The sequence below is a fragment of the Anomaloglossus baeobatrachus genome, chromosome 1 (assembly GCF_048569485.1).
Source record: "Anomaloglossus baeobatrachus isolate aAnoBae1 chromosome 1, aAnoBae1.hap1, whole genome shotgun sequence".
NCBI lineage: Eukaryota > Metazoa > Chordata > Amphibia > Anura > Aromobatidae > Anomaloglossus > Anomaloglossus baeobatrachus.
This window is the reverse complement of record NC_134353.1, coordinates 507,951,812-507,968,389: the sequence shown is the minus strand read 5'-3', so window position 1 is coordinate 507,968,389 and position 16,578 is coordinate 507,951,812. Positions and strand designations below refer to the sequence as shown.

Genomic DNA, 16,578 nt, shown 5'->3' with positions numbered 1-16,578 from the left:
GTGATTTCAGACTCTGTTCACATTGCAGAGTCTGGCAGGCAACCTGATGCTTCTTAGTTGCTGAGCCAGAATTGGGCATTGACTGTTTTAATGCTCACTGGTCATTGGTATAGCAGGAATTAATTCCTGCTGACTGGTGATTTGCTGCTGGGGTCACAGACTGCTGATGTCCTATCACAGCCACCTCCACCGTATAAAAGATGGTGGAACTTAGCCTCACATGCTGATTATCGCTGTAGCTTTTGCTCCAGCAATTCTGGTCTTTCTATGTGGTGATCCAGTTTGGTGAACAGTTGTATGCTATAAGTTATGCATTGGAAATATCCTTATCGTTTGTTTATTTCCTCTCTGTATTTTGTTTCTTCCTGAATATTTATTGTCTTGTGCATGCAGCATGCAGTGAGTTTGAGCTTTGGTTTTCCCCTGTCTGTTGTTTTTTGTGGAGGTTAAGTTCTCCTGTCCCGATCCTCCCCTGGGGAGGGGAGAAGGAGTATTAGACCAGGGCTACACAGGAGTCAGGACTATGTTGATCCAGACCTTGAAACCATCAGGCGTTCTACTGGGAGGAGAGACAGTGTAGTATCTCTAGTCTGACGGCCAGTCTAGGCACCCCAACTTCTGTTTTTTGTCATACCCTGGACATTAATAAAGGGGTGAAAGAGGGTGGGTTTTTGTATTTTATTCCAAATAAAGGATTTTTTTGGTGTTTGTGTTTATTTCTTTTCACTTACAGATTAGTAGAGGGAGTCTTAGAGGTGCCTCCCCTTTCTAATCTAGGGTTTAGTGGCAGCTGTGAGCTGTCATTAAGCCCTTATTACCATGATTGCTATCGTACCAGGGCAATCTGGTAAAGTTCCGGGTAAAATAACCATGGGCCTCCCCAGTGTGAGAAAACCAGCTCCCAGCTGTCAGCTTTATAATGGCTGGAAATGAAAAAACAAGAGGACTTGAGTCTCAAGTGCATAAAGAATATATTGGATGCGACACACCAGTGATATTAATTAAAAAGTGGACAAAAAACAAAATGAACAAAACATGGATAGCAGCACATATCATATTGGCATGATGGAAATCATCAAATCATGGGTCATATTAAATATGGGGGTAGAGGTTAAGAAAAAATAATAGTGTGGGATTAGATCAATATATATATATGCCTAAAACAAGAGAAAGTGGCTAGTGCAATAAATAGTTTTAAATAACCAGGCAACCCACACAAATCCCCATATACTCCTATCGTATAGAAATCAGACCACATGAAAGTAAAGTGCCAGGTGCTAAATAAAGTGGCTAATGCATCAGTTCTGTTCACACATAGAGGGGAACTCCCCCATCACCCACCGATGTACGTTTCGCACTTTGGGGTACAGTACACCCAAACCAGCTTGTTCATGGAGGGAGAGGAATGACCACTCTGATGTGGTCTGATTTCTATACAATAGGGGTATATAGGGATTTGTGTGGGTTGTCTGGTTATTTAAAACTATTTATTGCACTAGGCACTTTCTCTTGTTTCAGGCATATATATATATATATATATATATATATATATATATATATATATATATATATATATATATATATATAGTGCCTACAAGTAGTCTTCAACCCCCTGCAGATTTAGGAGGTTTGATAAGATGCAAATAAGTTAGAGCCTGCAAACTTCAAACAAGAGCAGGATTTATTAACAGATGCATAAATCTTACAAACCAACAAGTTATGTTGCTCAGTTAAATTTTAATAAATTTTCAACATAAAAGTGTGGGTCAATTATTATTCAACCCCTAGGTTTAATATTTTGTGGAATAACCCTTGTTTGCAATTACAGCTAATAATAGTCTTTTATAAGACCTGATCAGGCCGGCACAGGTCTCTGGTGTTATCTTGGCCCACTCCTCCATGCAGATCTTCTCCAAGTTATCTAGGTTCTTTGGGTGTCTCATGTGGACTTTAATCTTGAGCTCCTTCCACAAGTTTTCAATTGGGTTAAGGTCAGGAGACTGACTAGGCCACTGCAACACCTTGATTTTTTCCCTCTTGAACCAGGCCTTGGTTTTCTTGGCTGTGTGCTTTGGGTTGTTGTCTTGTTGGAAGATGAAATGACGACCCATCTTAAGATCCTTGATGGAGGAGCGGAGGTTCTTGGCAAAAATCTCCAGGTAGGCTGTGCTATCCATCTTCCCATGGATGCGGACCAGATGGCCAGGCCCCTTGGCTGAGAAACAGCCCCACAGCATGATGCTGCCACCACCATGCTTGACTGTAGGGATGGTATTCTTGGGGTCGTATGCAGTGCCATCCAGTCTCCAAACGTCACGTGTGTGGTTGGCACCAAAGATCTCGATCTTGGTCTCATCAGACCAGAGAACCTTGAACCAGTCTGTCTCAGAGTCCTCCAAGTGATCATGAGCAAACTGTAGACGAGCCTTGACATGACGCTTTGAAAGTAAAGGTACCTTATGGGCTCGTCTGGAACGGAGACCATTGCGGTGGAGTACGTTACTTATGGTATTGACTGAAACCAATGTCCCCACTGCCATGAGATCTTCCCGGAGCTCCTTCCTTGTTGTCCTTGGGTTAGCCTTGACTCTTCGGACAAGCCTGGCCTCGGCACGGGTGGAAACGTTCAAAGGCTGTCCAGGCCATGGAAGGCTAACAGTAGTTCCATAAGCCTTCCACTTCTGGATGATGCTCCCAACAGTGGAGACAGGTAGGCCCAACTCCTTGGAAAGGGTTTTGTACCCCTTGCCAGCCTTGTGACCCACCACGATCTTGTCTCTGATGGCCTTGGAATGCTCCTTTGTCTTTCCCATGTTGACCAAGTATGAGTGCTGTTCACTCATACTTGGGGAGGGTCTTAATTAGTCAGAAAAGGCTGGAAAAAGAGATAATTAATCCAAACATGTGAAGCTCATTGTTCTTTGTGCCTGAAATACTTCTTAATACTTTAGGGGAACCAAACAGACTTCTGGTGGTTTGAGGGGTTGAATAATAAATGACCCTCTGAATAAACTTTTCACAATTTAAAAAAAAAAAAGAAATAACATTCTTTTTTGTTGCAGTGCATTTCACACTTCCAGGCTGATCTACAGTCCAAATGTCACAATGCCAAGTTAATTCCGAATGTGTAAACCTGCTAAATCTGTAGGGGGTTGAATACTACTTGTAGGCACTGTATATTGATCTAATCCCACACTATTATTTTTTCTTATCCTCTGCCCCCATATTTAATATGACCCATGATTTGATGATTTCCATCATGCCAATATGATATGAGCTACTATCCATGTTTTGTTCATTTGTTTTTTGTCCGCTTTTTAATTAATATCACTGGTGTGTCACATCCAATAAATTCTTTATGCCCTTGAGACTCTAGTCCTCTTGTTTTTTCATATTTATCCATGAGTCTGTGCTGCTGGTCAAGTGACCAATTCAGGTGAAGTTGCCTGTTATAATGCCACATACTGCTGTTTGGCGATTTTCTGTACTTAATTTATAATGGCTGGGTATCACAATTTGGGGGGACCGCACGCCTTTATTTTATCTATTTAAATATATTTTTTTTAAAAAAAGCCGCATTCATTTCCTCTGACTGTTACAGAGCCAAAATAAGCATACAGCTGGGGGCTGCAATTTTTAGCCGTATGCTTTATCTGTGCTGGGAATCATAATATGGGGGGACCCTACGCCAATTTTTTTATTTATCTTTACACTAATTTAGACGCAGACAGCGTGTGTGATTGAAAGCAGTCAGGCACACAGGGTGGGGATGCTGTGTGACAGCAACCAATCAAAGGCGCGGTGACTGCCAGTGGGTGAGGGAAGCATTGCACATGCATAAAGATAATGAGTGGCCACGGAAGTAGAGTAAGCAGCCCCGAAAGCATTGTACAGCCACTCGGAGACTGGTAAGTATGAAGCGCTTGCTTCAATCCCCCTATCCCTTCTACCATCATATTTAAGCACCTGATTCGGGTCCCAATAGACTTATATGAGGACCTGCGTCTGGCTAGATATCTGGGATCAATACTGGGCCTGAACCAGTTGTTTGTTGTTTTTTAAACCTGGTTGGACCCGCCGATCCAGGTTATCTGCGGGTCGGCCCATCACTACTAGAGAATACTACTGATGATGGGAAATGTACTTTAATGTTTTTCTACCCTTAAGAAATAGCTTAAAAAATAGGGATAATTTTTGAAAAGGCTTGGTGATAACAAGCCATAATTTCTTCACATTCACATTTTCTGTCTCCAGAAAAAAGGAAAAGTTTTTGGAATGGCTTGAAAAAAAGCCTTTGTAATTGCCTAATCATTTGGTGATTAGCAAACCAGTTGCAGACACCGCAAATTATTTTTTTTTACTTTTAGTTGATAGGTCATTACTTCTTTACATTCATAACAGTACAGTATACCTGTTTTATTTCCCTAATTGAAGGGATCATTTTTTGGACAGGTTAAGGAAAACTTTCGTTACTTCATTTCGCAAAGTGCAAACCTCTTTATTCTTCCCAATGTAGGGTAATTGCAGTTCCCAACCATGTGAAAATGCCACGGCTTCTTCTGTTTGCACCATCTGTCTAAACAACACCAGTGCATGCATCTGCTCCCTCAAAAGGAAGACTTTTTAGACACTTTATACCAGGGGTGAGATCCCTTTTTGCAGTCCTCAGAAAAATTACCGGGTACTGCAGTGCTCAGGACTGTGGCCCCATTTTGTTGGCTGATGGCCCTTTAATCCCCCGTTACACTTTAAGCACAAAATACTCACTACTGAATGCTACAGCGCATGTAATGAAGAATTACGTCCTGATTCTGTCCATTGTCAGTGTCAGGGTGTACTTTCTTGGTGCTTTGTGCTCCCGTCCCACCGATGAAGACACCAGCCTCAGCGTCTTTTATATATGTAATGTATATGCTGTAGCCCTAGCATCTCCTGTGTGATGTGTATACATCAGCCACAGTGTCTCCTATGTGATGTGATATATTGGCATTGAGGTCCTAAGAACAAAGAGGTCCTCTCTGAGATCTATTGCCTCGAGAACAGAGGAAGAAATTCTCCCCTGCTGTCTGAGGTAGTATTTCCCATAAATTGGTTATAACACTGCATGGAGGTTTGTTTTGTTCCATATGGGGATAGTAGATGTATATTTAATCAGGGTTTTCCCGTTTTAACAATGTATATTAACAAAGGTGTTTTTTAATAATTGGTCTGTGATATAGGAGATAATACACCTAGAACCAATACTCTATGAATTCTGTTTCCCAGTGCCCCACACTGCCTACTGACTTTCCCAATGCCCCCACACTGCCTACTGACAGTTTCCCAACGCCCCCACACTGCCTGCTGACTGTTTCCCAATGCCCTCACACTGCCTATTGACTGTTTCCCAATGCCCCCACACTGCTTTTAGATTGTTTCCCAATGCACCCACACTGCCTTCAAATTATTTCCCAATGCCCCCACACTACCTACTGACTGTTTCCCAATGCCCCATATGCCTATTGACTGTTTCCCAATGCACCCCACACTGCCTGCTGACTGTTTCCCAATACCCCCCACATTGCCGCCTGATGACTGTTTCCCAATGTTACCACACTGCCTGCTGACTGTTTCCCAATGCACCCACACTGCCTACTGACTGTTTCCCAATACCCCCACTCTGCCTACTGACTGTTTCCCAATACCCCCACACTGCCTGCTAACTGTTTCCCAATGCCCCACACAATGCCTGCTGACTGTTTCCCAATGCCCCCCACACTGCCTGCTGACTGTTTCCCATTGTTACCACACTGCCTGCTGACTGTTTCCCAATGCCCCCACACTGCCTACTGACTGTTTCCCAATGCCCCACACTACCTACTGACTGTTTCCCAATACCCCCACACTGCCTGCTAACCGTTTCCCAATGCCCCACACACTACCTGCTGACTGTTTCCCAATGCCCCCCACACTGCCTGCTGACTGTTTCCCATTGTTACCACACTGCCTGCTGACTGTTTCCCAATGCCCCCACACTGACTACTGACTGTTTCCCAATGCCCCCACACTGCCTACTGACTGTTTCCCAATGCCCCACACTGCCTATTGACTGTTTCCCAAAGACCCCCACACTGCCTGCTAACTGTTTTCCAATGCCCCCCACACTGCCTGCTGACTGATTCCCAATGCTCCCCACACTGCCTGCAGACTATTTCCCAATACCCACACACTGCCTACTGACTGTTTCCCAATGCCTCAAATTGCCTACTGACTGTTTCCCAATGCCTCGACACTGCCTACTGACTGTTTCCCAATGCCCCGCTGAACTTGCTGACTGTATCCCAATGCCGCATGCACTCACATCAGGTACGAGCAGCAGAGGCCCGAGGTGAGCACACGTGGGGAGGGGGGTCCGTAGCATAGTGCGGGTGAGGGGCGGTCGCGGCATAGTGCGGCAGAGGGGGGGGGTCACTGCATAGTGCAGGGGAGGGGGTGTCGCGGCATAGTGCGGGGGAGAGGGTGGTCGCGGCATAGTGCAGGTGAGGGAGGGTTGCGGCATAGTGCGGCGTGGGGGTGTCGCAGCATAGTGCGGGGGAGGGGGGTCACGGCATAGTGTGGGGGAGGGGGGTCGCAGCATAGTGCGGGGGAGAGGGTGGTCGCGGCATAGTGCAGGTGAGGGGGGTCACGGCATAGTGCGGTGGGGGGTGTCGCAGAATAGTGCGGGGGAGGGGGGTCACGGCATAGTGTGGGGGAGGGATGGTCGCGGCATAGTGCGGGGTGGTTGTTGTGAACACATTTGGACTGGGTTCCAGTTTTGGGCACCCTCTGGTGGCCAATGCTGGTAGTGGAGTTGGCTTGCTTGATAGAGGCCAGACTGCTGATGAGGATTGGAAGTCAGGCGGTTCTGACTGGCCTATATAACTGTGTAGTGTTCTCTTGTTCCTGGCCAGTGCTCAATGTTTCCTCCTGTGTTCTAGGACATCCTGAAGCCAGCCTAACCTTCTGTTTTTACTTGGACTAATTTCAGATAAGTTTGGTCTTTGTACCATGCTGGTTGCTTCCATTTACTTGTTGTTTGCTGTTTAGGTACTAAGGCTTATTTTCTGATTTTTTTTGTGTGGAGTCTGGGTGGAGTTGGATCATTCCCTGCTAGGAATGTCTGTGTACCTTGCTTCATTTTCTGCAGTATATTTTGTTTTGTCATGCTTGGTACTGATTTCAGTCCCTCCTCTATATTAGTGTTTTGCTTGGATCTCAGTAACACCAGAGTACTAATATAGTGGGAGCAGAGTCTGTTTTTCCAGGCGTGTTTGTATTTTCTAGGGTTTTTCACGGTTGCAGACAGTGCTCATTCCTATCCTTTCCTATAATGTTAGCTATAATGTTAGTTTGGGCCTCATCTTTGCTGAATCTGTTTTCTTCCTGTGTATTGTGTTTTCCTACATCACCGTAATCTTTATATGTGGGGGGGCTATCTATATCTTTGGGGGACTGCTCCGAGGCAGATTAGCTTTTCTTGTATTTCTCTCTGTAGGAATAATTAGTTCTCCGGCTGTGTCGAGGCGACCAGGTCATCGTAGGCATGTCCCACGGCTACTTCTAGTTGTGTGTCAGTGTGAGGTCTGCAGTCCGCTAAGATTCCAACCACTCTGGTGACACTCTAGGATTCCCAGTTTTTGTCCATTTTTCTGATCCTCCTCAGTCACTGAATCACAACAGGGGGGGTCGCGGCAGAGTGCGGAGGAGGGGGGGCGCGGCAGAGTGGGGAGAGCAGTGCGCCAGGATCAGTAATGGTGCAATCACCGTTGCTCGGTGCCAGTACTCACCCCATCCATCCCGGTGGGTGACAGGGGTAATGTGTAGCACACAGCATAGCTGTGAGCTCCACAAAGATGGCGCTGATCTCCTCCCTCTGCTGTGATCTGGACAGCTAACGGGGAGCATCCATTTCACAGCAGACGCCTTCTGTATGTAACTAGATGGGGTCGTATTCCCTAGGGGCTGCCATAAAGGAGGTGAGTAACTGTCATTACAAACACCAAATCCAAGATGGCAGCCCCCATTGCTTCAGTAAAACTAGAATTAAATAAAAACTAAATAAACAGTGAGTTTAATTTTGTATTAAAAATACTTCATTTCATAATCACTATTATTAATACAAAAATAAAAAACCATGACATCCTTCCTTTAAACTGGTCCCATTAAATGCTATCAGCATCACAATAAGCACCCTGGTATGAAAGTAAGGCTGGGTTGACATACTGTATATCTGTGACATCGGGATCCGTTTTTTTTAGTTTGCTGCAACTTAACGGATCACTACTGATGTCATGACTGATGCAAAACTAATGGAAAAATGCATCAGCTACCTTTTTCAAAGAAAGTACTTACTCAAATTGATTACTCTTCTTATCATATAAGAGGAGCCAGCAGCAGCTGTATTGCAGAGACAAGGCTACAAGTTTCAAGATCAGAGCCTCTGCTGACTTATCCGGCATTAGGTTTTCCAGATCCTTCAAACAAAAAAACAATAACCTGTCATATAAGTGATCTTTATCAGACTATCATATGAATACATTTTACTAAAAAAGTCATAATACACATGTAATTATAATGCTGAATTCATAGCAGACTAAAAGCTGCCACTCACACAAAAAAGGTGGCATCGCATATGGTTGGAAGAAAATATCATGAGAAGTATTTGTGTAGCAAGAGCATATGGCAATGTTTACATAATAACACTTGGTGCAATTTAAACAGTTTAAAAACTGAAGTTAGTATTGTGATTGCTTTATTTTTTCTAAAATAATAAACATATATATAGTACGATCAGGTTTCACAACGTTACACAGCATCCAAAACGCTGCGTTGTACAGTACAAGCACAGTGGATGGGATTTATAAAAATATCATGCCCACTGTGCTTTTTTTCCCGCAGCGTAAACTGACATGCGGTGTGGCTTCCTGTGCTACAGCCTCTCAATTTATTGCTGCGGAGCCAAGAGTGTTCTCCGCAGGGAGAACAGAAAGAAAGTCCGCAGTGGCTCAAACCCTGATCGTGGGCATGGGCAGCTGCGGTCTCCTGCAGAAGACACTCGTGGCCCTACAGAAGAGGACATGCTGCAACCAAGACGCAGCATGTCCAGATTGTGGGCACGTAGCCCAAGAGTGTAAGAAGTAGATTTGCTGCAGAAGTTTATGTCACTATCTTATTGATCTAAATGAAGGAAATTATGCTAGTGGAATTAATCCTTAATATCAAACAACTCTATATAGATGATATGTATTCACAGAAATGTTCACAACAAATCTACCATGTCAAAATTCCCTAAAAGCTATCAAGAATCATCTAGAAAAATGGCATGCTATAATACTAAGGCTATGTGCCCACAGGACAATATACCTGCGGATATATAAGCAGGTTTGTCCGCAGATTTCTCGTAGCAGCTCCCCAGAATCCGCAGCTATCCATAGCTGCGGGATTCCAGCGAAATATCTGCGGAAAACCTGTGGACATTCATGTGACTTACCTGTGGAAGTCCCGGCCTCAATCTCCATAGTATAGAGGTGGGAATTCCGCAGATATTTCCGCAGGAATAATTGACATGCAGTTATGTGCGGCTGCGGGACATTCGCAGCATGTTCCGCAGCCGCACATACCGCAGCATGGATACAGCACTCCTCATGTCCCATAGGAGAACATGGGGAGTGTCTGTACTTGCTAAGACCTGCGGATTTATCTAAAAAGTCCTGATAAATCTGCAGGTTTTCCGCGGCAAAATCTATGGGTACATAGTCCCGTGGGCACATCTAAAGGCCCCGTTACACGCAATGACATATCTAACAATATATCGCCGAGGTCACGGATTCCGTGACTCACATCCGGCATCGTTAGCGACGTCGTTGCGTGTGACACCAACGAACGGCCGTTAACGATCAAAAATACTCACCTTATCGTTGATCGCTGACACGTCGTTCAATTTCAAAAAATTGTTGATTGTTGCAGGACGGAGGTTGTTCGTCATTCCAGAGGCAGCACACATCGCTACGTGTGACACCTCAGGAGCGACGAACTACAGCTTACCTGCGGCCGCCGGCAATGCAGAAGGAAGGAGGTGGGCGGGATGTTACAGCCGCTTATCTCCGCCCCTCCACTTCTATTGGGCGGCTGCTTAGTGACGCCACTGTGACGCCGCAAGAACTGCCCCCCCTTAGAAAGGAGGCGGTTCACCGGCAACAGCGACGTCGCTAGCAGGTAAGTCTGTGTGACGGCTCTTAACGGTTTTGTGCGCCACGGGCAGTGATTTGCCCGTGACGCACAAACGACAGGGGCGGGTGCTTTCACCAGCGATATTGCTAGCGATATCACTGCGTGTAAAGCCCCCTTAAGGGTCTGATTCATTAATACTAGAGTTGTGCACCCCAGCCTTAATGGACGGCTTGCTGGAAAACAATGCTGCAAATTCATTAAGAGTCATACACCACTTAATGAATTTGGCGCGTCTTCTCTGTGGCATGCACCTAGCCAGGAATGTTACTCCATTCAGAGATTGGTGTAGCATTTGTGATGTAATAAACACTGGTATTTTTAATGAATTTGGAGAGCGAGGCCATATCCTGTCCCACACCAGATCCTCCCCAGATCTGCCTATTTTGGTGGAGCTACTTCAAATTGGTATGAAAAAGCCAAGAGAAGCAATATTTTTGCAGAACTCTGTATTGTACAAAGAAAATTGTGTTTTTTTTCTAAGCTTTTTCATTAGTTTTCTGGCATATAAGCTTTGATGAATTGCCCCTGATACATTTTTTAGGTTTTGGAAACCGATTTGAAATTCGCTATTCACAGACATTTCCAGGCACTATTCTGGTCCATAAATCATAGAATCATAGAATATTAGAGTTGGAATGGATCTCCTGGGTCATCTAGTCCAACCCCCTGCTCAAAGCAGGATTCACTAAATCATCCCAGACAGATGTCCGTCCAACCTCTTTTTAAAGACTTACATTGAAGGAGAACTCACAACCTCTCGTGGCAGCCTGTTCCACTCATTGATCACCCTCACTGTCAAAAAGTTTTTTCTAATATCTAATCTGTGTCTCTTCCCCATCAGTTTCATCCCATTGCTTCTAGTCTTTCCTTGTGAAAATGAGAATAAAACTGATCCCTTTACATTGTGACAGCCTTTAAGATATTTGTAGACAGCTATTAAGTCTCCTCTCAGTCTTCTCTTTTGCAAGCTAAACAATCCTAAATCCTGTAACCGTTCCTCATAGGACATGGTTTGCAGATCAGTCACCATTCTGGTCCCTCTTCTCTGAACTTGCTCCAGTTTGTTGATGTCTTTTTTAAAATGTGCTGCCCAGAACTGGACACAATATTCCAGATGAGGTCTGACCAAAGAGGAGTAAAGGGGGATAATGACTTCACGTGATCTAGACTGTATGCTTCTGTTAATACATGCTAGAATGGTGTTTGCCTTTTTTGCTGCTGCGTTACACTGTTGACTCATGTTAAGTCTGTGATCTATTAGTATACCTAAGTCTTTTTCACACATGCTTTTGGATAGCTCTATTCCTCCCATGCTGTATATGCTCTTTTCATAAAGGCCCAGTCACACACAACGATTTACCAGCGATCCCGAAAACGATGAGACCTGATAGGGATCGCAGGTAAGTTGCTGGGAGGTCGCAGGTGAGATGTCACACAGTCAGATCTTACCAGCGATCCAGGAACAATACAGGTCGCAGTAGCGACCTGTATAACGATCTCAGCAGTCACTGTGACCCTGTCACAGAGTGTCAAACACAGCGATGCGTCCTGCCCAGCAGGACATCGCCTTTGAAGAAAATGGCCTGAACCATTCTGCAATGACTAGAGATCTCACAGCAGGGGCCTGATCGCTGGTAGGTGTCACACATAACAAGATCGCTAATGGGATCGCTACTGCCTCACAGAAACCGTGACTTAGCTGCGATCTCGCTAGCAATCTCGTTATGTGTGAAGGTACCTTTACTCTTGCCAAGATGTATGACTTTGCATTTCTCCCTGTTATAAACCATTCTATTAGTTGCTGCCCATTGTTCCAGCTTGTTTAGATCTTGTTGAATCCTCTCTGTCTCTTCTCTAGTATTAGCTATTCCTCCTAGCTTTGTGTCATCAGCAAATTTAATCAGTTTACCCTTAATACCTTCATCTAAATCATTGATCAGGTAGTTCATGCTGCAATATTTTTTTCTCATGGGTGGTCAGACCAAGAGATCTGAATAGCCCTATTGAATAATACGGATAAATGCGCTGTTCTTCTTATTATCCAATCAAAAATTCAATAGCACACGTCCGATTTACACACTCGTCTGCATGAGCCCTTGAGCAAGTTCAGTCCCAATTATCTAAATACTCATATATATTTAATTGGATATCAGTCATCATTGTTTAATCCAATTAAGGTGTCACTTTCCTAGATAAAACCAACAAAGTAAAGGCAATGTTTACTAGGACAGATCACTTTACAGCCAGTTGACTGAAGCCATGTGCTTCGTTGCTTGCGGATTGATAATGGTTAAAGCCTCATTCGAATTCCATTTTAAAAGTAAAAATCTCAGACGTGGCTGATATTTGCTATAAATATTATAGTTGTGACACATACATTATCATTGTTAAATATACACTGAGAAAAAGATTGTTCATTATTTACATGCACACAATTCACTACATTCAATACTAAAGCATTATTAGAAACATTAGAATACATTCCCACAGCGATTTTAGCATTAATATTTGCCTCTGTAAAGGAGCTTTGCAGCTTGTGCATGAGATTTCTTTAAATCTCATGCACAATGCTGGTACTATAAAATACTATCTGCAAACTGGATAAAGAAAAAAAAATCACGTATTATGTTTCTAAAAAACAGACATGAAAATAACATTTACAGGTATGCTAGAGTGTTGGCACCCTTGAAATTGTTCCAGAAAATGAAGTATTTCTCCCTGAAAATGATTGCAATTATACATGTTTTGTTATACATGTTTATTTTGTTTGTGTGTATTGGAACAACACAAAAAAACCTGACAAAATAAGGACAATTGGACATAATTTCACACAGAATCCCAAAAATAGTCCAACAAAAATAGTTGACACCTTTCCAAAATTGTGGGTAAACAACTTTGTTTCAACTATGTGATACTCTTTCAAGCTCACCTGTGACAAGTAACGTGTGGGCAATATGAAATTCACACCGGAAACCAAACAAAAAGAAAGAAGTTGACTCAATCTGTGCATTGTATGTCTGTGCCACACTAAGCATGGAAAATATAAAAAGGATAAATAAGTTGTTTGAGGCCTTGAGAACCAAAATTATTGAAAAATATCAACAAAGTCAAGGTTACAAGTCCATTTCTAGAGATCTTGTTGTTCTTTTGTCCACAGTGTGCAACATAATCAAGATGTTTACAAGCCATGACACTGTAGCTATTCTCCTTGGACGTGGATGTCAGAGAAAAATTGATGAAACTTTGCAACACAGGATAGCCGGATGATGGACAGGCAGCCCCAATCAAGTTCCAAAGAAATTCCAGTTGTCTTGCAGGCTCAGGGTGCATCAGTGTCAGCACAAACTATCTATCCACATTTGAATTGAATAATTAATTGAATAATCAATCAGTATAAATAGGTATTAATCAATATCTACTTTTTTTACGTAGAAAAGACAAAACAAAATATATAATGCACTATAGTGTATTTATATATATATATATATATATATATATATATATATATATATATATATATATATATATATATATATATATATATATATATATATATATATATACAGTTAGGTCCAGAAATATTTGGACAGTGACACAAGTTTTGTTATTTTAGCTGTTTACAAAAACATGTTCAGAAATACAATTATATATATAATATGGGCTGAAAGTGCACACTCCCAGCTGCAATATGAGAGTTTTCACATCCAAATCGGAGAAAGGGTTTAGGAATCATAGTTCTGTAATGCATAGCCTCCTCTTTTTCAAGGGACCAAAAGTAATTGGACAAGGGACTCTAAGGGCTGCAATTAACTCTGAAGGCGTCTCCCTCGTTAACCTGTAATCAATGAAGTAGTTAAAAGGTCTGGGGTTGATTACAGGTGTGTGGTTTTGCATTTGGAAGCAGTTGCTGTGACCAGACAACATGCGGTCTAAGGAACTCTCAATTGAGGTGAAGCAGAACATCCTGAGGCTGAAAAAAAAAAATCCATCAGAGAGATAGCAGACATGCCTGGAGTAGCAAAATCAATAGTCGGGTACATTCTGAGAAAAAAGGAATTGACTGGTGAGCTTGGGAACTCAAAAAGGCCTGGGCGTACACGGATGACAACAGTGGTGGATGATCGCCGCATACTTTCTTTGGTGAAGAAGAACCCGTTCACAACATCAACTGAAGTCCAGAACACTCTCAGTGAAGTAGGTGTATCTGTCTCTAAGTCAACTGTAAAGAGAAGACTCCATGAAAGTAAATACAAAGGGTTCACATCTAGATGCAAACCATTCATCAATTCCAAAAATAGACAGGCCAGAGTTAAAATTGCTGAAAAACACCTCATGAAGCCAGCTCAGTTCTGGAAAAGTATTCTATGGACAGATGAGACAAAGATCAACCTGTACCAGAATGATGGGAAGAAAAAAGTTTGGAGAAGAAAGGGAACGGCACATGATCCAAGGCACACCACATCCTCTGTAAAACATGGTGGAGGCAACGTGATGGCATGGGCATGCATGGCTTTCAATGGCACTGGGTCACTTGTGTTTATTGATGACATAACAGCAGACAAGAGTAGCCGGATGAATTCTGAAGTGTACCGGGATATACTTTCAGCCCAGATTCAGCCAAATGCCGCAAAGTTGATCGGACGGCGCTTCATAGTACAGATGGACAATGACCTCAAGCATACAGCCAAAGCTACCCAGGAGTTCATGAGTGCAAAAAAGTGGAACATTCTGCAATGGCCAAGTCAATCACCAGATCTTAACCCAATTGAGCATGCATTTCACTTGCTCAAATCCAGACTTAAGACGGAAAGACCCACAAACAAGCAAGACCTGAAGGCTGTGGCTGTAAAGGCCTGGCAAAGCATTAAGAAGGAGGAAACCCAGCGTTTGGTGATGTTCATGGGTTCCAGACTTAAGGCAGTGATTGCCTCCAAAGGATTCGCAACAAAATATTGAAAATAAAAATATTTTGTTTGGGTTTGGTTTATTTGTTCAATTACTTTTGACCTCCTAAAATGTGGAGTGTTTGTAAAGAAATGTGTACAATTCCTACAATTTCTATCATATTTTTTTTCAAACCTTCAAATTAAACGTTACAATCTGCACTTGAATTCTGTTGTAGAGATTTCATTTCAAATCCAATGTGGTGGCATGCAGAGCCCAACTCGCGAGAATTGTGTCACTGTCCAAATATTTCTGGACCTAACTGTATATACATACATACACATATATATATATATATATATAAATATATATATATATATATATATATATATATATAGCACTATGGATGAAGGTATGAAAAAAATCACATTCCCGGATAAGCAATAAGATGCATAAACATACATGATATTTGTCATATGTATATGGCACTACAGTGATATTGGATATTGCACCGCACTGAAGACAGGAAGTTGTCTATTTATTACAAGCTGAAGTATAGATCCAACCTAAGTAAATAGTCCCATATACACATTACCTGAAGGGCAATCAACTAGTTTAAACAAAGTCTTCTAACTTAAAATATCCGCAACAGGACCATTTTGTTGTAATTAATAGTGGAACATTATTCATTAACTGACAAAATTATATACACAGAAATGATTTGCCCTTGCACTTGATATAAATTAACAATCATACGGTAATGGTAGAAATCAATCCAAGGAGCTCCTGCACAAGGCGTACCTTCACCCCGACGGCCATTTCACACCTAGCTTCTTCCAGGGGTCGTGTCAGGGAGGGGAAAGTGCTAATCTTATATAGTATGCTGTACCCTATCAATATATATCAATGTCACAGAAAAGCACTAAAAACCCAAGTTTTCATTTAACCCTTGTGGAGCAAGGGATCCTAAACAATAGATCCACTTGCTCCAAACCGGCAGATGCTTATTACACCAACGATGTACACTGATAGGGTACGGCATATTATATAAGGTTAGCACTTTCCCCTCCTTGACATGACCCCCTGGAAGAAGCTAGGTGCGAAACAGCCATCAGAGTAGAGGGACGCCTTGTGCAGGAGCTCCTTGCATTGATTACTACCATTACCATATGATTGTTACTTTATATTAATTGCAAGGGCAAATCATTTATGTGTATAGAATTTTGTCAGTTAATGAATAATGTTTCACTATTAATTACAACAAAATAGTCCTGCTGTGGATTATTTAATCTTAGAGGACTTTGTTTAAACTAGGTGATTGCCCTTCAGGTAATGTGTATAAGGGACTATTTACTTAGTTTGGATCTAGCCCTCAACTTGTAATAAATAGACAAAAACTTCCTGTCTTCAGTGCAGTGCAATATCCAATATCACTGTAGTGTCATA

General features: G+C 42.5%; 1 protein-coding gene across 1 annotated transcript in view; it reads right to left on the bottom strand.

Annotated features, from left to right (window-relative positions):
• Positions 1-16,578, bottom strand: part of SHOC1 (shortage in chiasmata 1) — a 525,180-nt gene that overhangs the window by 14,485 nt on the left and 494,117 nt on the right. The window contains exon 23 of the mRNA XM_075348066.1: positions 8,371-8,492. Within this exon, the coding sequence (XP_075204181.1) occupies positions 8,371-8,492 (122 nt within the window). The remainder of the gene's footprint in view (positions 1-8,370; positions 8,493-16,578) is intronic.